Source organism: Hyalella azteca, unplaced genomic scaffold, assembly GCF_000764305.2.
Source record: "Hyalella azteca isolate HAZT.00-mixed unplaced genomic scaffold, Hazt_2.0.2 contig16262, whole genome shotgun sequence".
NCBI classification, from domain to species: domain Eukaryota; kingdom Metazoa; phylum Arthropoda; class Malacostraca; order Amphipoda; family Hyalellidae; genus Hyalella; species Hyalella azteca.
This window is the reverse complement of record NW_025946088.1, coordinates 1-3,417: the sequence shown is the minus strand read 5'-3', so window position 1 is coordinate 3,417 and position 3,417 is coordinate 1. Positions and strand designations below refer to the sequence as shown.

Here is a 3,417-nt window from a genome sequence, read left to right as displayed (position 1 = left end):
TTCAGTTCAAGAGTGTCTAGCTCCTGTTGCTTTGTTTTCAAGGATCGCCTCATGGCGTTGAACTTTGCGATAATTTTCAAATCCCCCTTTCTCTCCATTGCTTCTGCATATTCATCTGCTGCTTGCTCAAGCGCCTTGACGCCCTCCTCCGTACGCCTTTTCTTCTTCTTCAGTTCATCTAGCTCATTCAACAGAGCCTTCCTCTTCTGGGTTTTCTGGGCCTTCGCATTCTGCTCTTTCTCTTCTGCCAAATAATTATTGTAGGCTGTTTTGGCACTATCAGCTGCAAGCAGCATCTTCTTGGTGATGGTCATCTTGTTCAGGCCACCAACATGTGCAACATGATCAACCACAGCACGCAGGGCAACCAACGTTTGTTCTTTCATGTTCTGCGTCATGATTTCCTTGTTGAACGAAAACCCTCTTTCAACCGTGGCTTGGCCATGAGAGAGGAGCATGAACATCTGCACTACATTCCAGAGCTTCTTTTAGGTGCTCTTTGACAGGATGGCATGCCAAAAAGTGTCCAGTCGATCAGAAGTTGAAAATTCTTGAAACTGTGCGTTCAATTCACTGCAATGTTGTGATTCATCTCTAAAGTTGCACATCTCATCCACTACACCATCCACCTCTGTGTTAGGGAATCTCTTGGCATCAACAAGCAAATTTTCTTCAACTGTGTCTTGTTGGCTTCCTTACAGTCCTTCTTGATGAAGACTTCTGGCACCAGCCATCTCAGGTTCCTACCAAGGACATACCTGATAGGGCTCTTGTCAGTAGCTTTTGGACTACAGCCTGCATGAAGTCCCGCGCTTGTGTCTTGAAAGTGAGAACTTGCAGTGCACTTGCTTTCTTGTCTGCAAGCTGTTTTTTTATCACGGTCCTGGCCATGTAACCAACATCAACCTTATTGAGGGAAAGTAAAAAGCTTTTGTCAGTCAGATTCAATGAAGCCAGTTTTGCCATGGTGCCCAGGCCATCCAAAGTGTCTGGAGTAATGAATCTTGCAAGGAGCCTCTTAATCATGGACTGCAGGTCAGAGCAAAGGTACGGCAGCAGTGGGGCATCTGATTGGAACTTGCGCAGGAAAGGTGTCACCACCCTGGCCACAGAGATGAAGGCATGCACCTTGGCCTCAAACAGGGGATCTTCAGCACACTCCTGCAATGTCTTGAAAGATCGATTCTTTGGATATGGGACCTTTCCTCCCTTGACTGCATGAATGAATTCCTTGATGTTTGGCCACAGCTCCAAAGCTCTCTCCGCTACAGGCATATTTTCCAGCCATCTAGGCAGAACAAACAGAATGGAGAAAAACCACATAAGTACAAAACTGCCATAATTTAAGGCCTGTTATATTAAGCAAACACTGTACAGCCACATCATTTCTTAACCAAAAATTTATTAGGAACTACATTACATGTATAACTGAATATAATACAAATAGCAATAACCCCCCAAAAAATTAAATGTACCTGTGTCCACAGAAATGTGCAGGAAAATACTCGGCTCCAGTATACTTCAGCAAATCTTCTCTGCGGGCTGGCGAATCATGGAAGAGCCAATGCATTGATGACATCCACTTGTCCAAGTCCCACCCAGAAGCAGCATGTCCTGCCTTGAAGGCATTGTGGACTGTGTGCAATCCACACGAGCCAACGTTCAGCAAAGAACATCCATGGTCATTCTTCATCTGGTTCTGAAATTATATTAAAAAACACTAGAATTATAAAAATATTTTTCTAATAGAAGCAAACATGAGTGAATCAAGTATACATTGCAATATTCATACACTAAATAGTGACGTATACAATATAAAAAATAACAAAAAAATCCTCACATCAATGAGATTGTGCAGCTTGTGGTTCACATTTTGTCCATCCATGGACAGCTGCAGAACTTTCTTTAGCTCAAGGACTTCAAGCTGTTTCATAATCTGGCTTTCTAGGTCTTCTGCTGTGGCATGACCCATGAAGGACGATCCAAAGTAGCGACTTGAAACCTACAAACAAAAACAACATTTCAATGCATGTGTGTCAATTTACACGCAAGAATGTGTAATAAATAAGTTTATTTTATATTTTAATATATAACTTTATTTTGTGCTATAAAAGTAGGTACCCAAAATAAATAACACTCACACACACAGACTAATGTATAAATTGTCACTTACCACACCATCGCTCCAGAAGCGAACATGCATGTCTAGCTGCTTCTTTTGAAGTTCTCCATTAAGTGACTCGTCGAAAAGCAGCACAAAGTTATCAGCAGCGTGAGCACTTTGCTTCAGCATATCCAAAAAGCAAGATCCCAAGCCGAAAGTGATGATATATCTTGCCTTAGTTTCGCTGAGTGAAAACTTGCTAGCTATTGAACTGTCAGGAAACATGAGGCGGAATAAATCACTTATCCCAATGTTGCTTTTAAAAGAAAAGTGAGATGTCACCATTTTCAATGCCCACCAAATTTCAGACGTCAGAACATCTTTTTTGTTACAAAGCTGGTTAGTTCGGCATTGGGGTTGGCTTTGGCAGTGGATACACGTACAGGCCTGCTCTCAGTCTCCACATTCACAGTGGCAGTAGACACTGCAGTGCTGATGCTTGCTGACTTTTGCGACGGACTATTCCCTGATACACTTTTGGAGCAAGAAACTGCAGTTGCATTGCTGTCAGCAGACCACAAATAGGAAACGCGTAACTGCGCTTTGCTTTTCACTTCACTATGTTGCTTAGCTAACTTGGAGTGTTTGCTGCCTTTGGCATGGCTTTTCAAAGCTGATTCCCCCATATTAGACACATCGAAGTCTTTCGAGCACACTGTACATATCGCCATACCTTCATGCTTGGGATGGCGAGCAAGCCAGTCACGATAAGCTTCTATTTTTAACCACGAGTCATGAAATTTATACTTTCCATGCATGGCAATGTAGAAATTGCACGCTTAAGAGGGAAGGCTGCCACCGCACATCAAATAGTTTCGAATACAACTGAGCCCGCCAGCCCGGTGACTGAGCTCACGTGATTGGTTCTCCAATCGCATGACAGACGGTCACGTGATTGGAGAACCAATCAGAACGCAGGAAACAAGCGACTGTGGCATGGTCTCTCTTGGCGCCAATCAGAACGGAGGAAACAAGAGACTGCAGAAACCGTTCAACGCTAATCGCGTAGCGTTAGCTGGAAAACGCCCTTAGTTTCTAATAACCACCGTAAAAATAATCACGAATCTCACAGCCTTGTCTGTCGAGATACTCTTCAACTTGTATCTATTCTTGGTGTGGGATCAATAATATTTTAGCTGGAACTTCAGGGAACCTATTTTTATTTATTTGCAAATTCCAGTATTTTCCAGAATCTGAAATGAAATTCCAGTATTTTCCAGGCCTGGAAAATGAAAAATCAAATTTCAGTACTT

General features: G+C 42.7%; 1 protein-coding gene across 1 annotated transcript; it reads right to left on the bottom strand.

Annotated features, from left to right (window-relative positions):
• Positions 1–569: 569 nt before the first annotated feature.
• LOC125179270 lies at positions 570–2,407 on the bottom strand. The gene is made up of 4 exons (XM_047884833.1): positions 2,174–2,407; positions 1,841–2,002; positions 1,476–1,699; positions 570–1,288 (listed from the first exon to the last, which is right to left on the bottom strand). Exons 1-4 carry the CDS (start codon positions 2,387–2,389, stop codon positions 736–738), a joined length of 1,155 nt encoding a protein of 384 aa, XP_047740789.1. The 5' UTR covers positions 2,390–2,407; the 3' UTR covers positions 570–735.
• Between the last annotated feature and the right edge of the window lie 1,010 nt (positions 2,408–3,417).

What these genes read in the sequence shown, in the direction of transcription:
- LOC125179270 (XM_047884833.1), bottom strand. Translation starts at nt 2,389, where the DNA reads ATGTTTCCTGACAGTTCAATAGCTAGCAAGTTTTCACTCAGCGAAACT. An exon ending in GCTTCTGGAGCGATGGTGTG is followed by an intron (nt 2,003 to 2,173) that starts GTAAGTGACAAT and finishes TTTTGTTTGTAG; the next exon opens with GTTTCAAGTCGCTACTTTGG. An exon ending in GCACATTTCTGTGGACACAG is followed by an intron (nt 1,289 to 1,475) that starts GTACATTTAATT and finishes TGTTCTGCCTAG; the next exon opens with ATGGCTGGAAAATATGCCTG.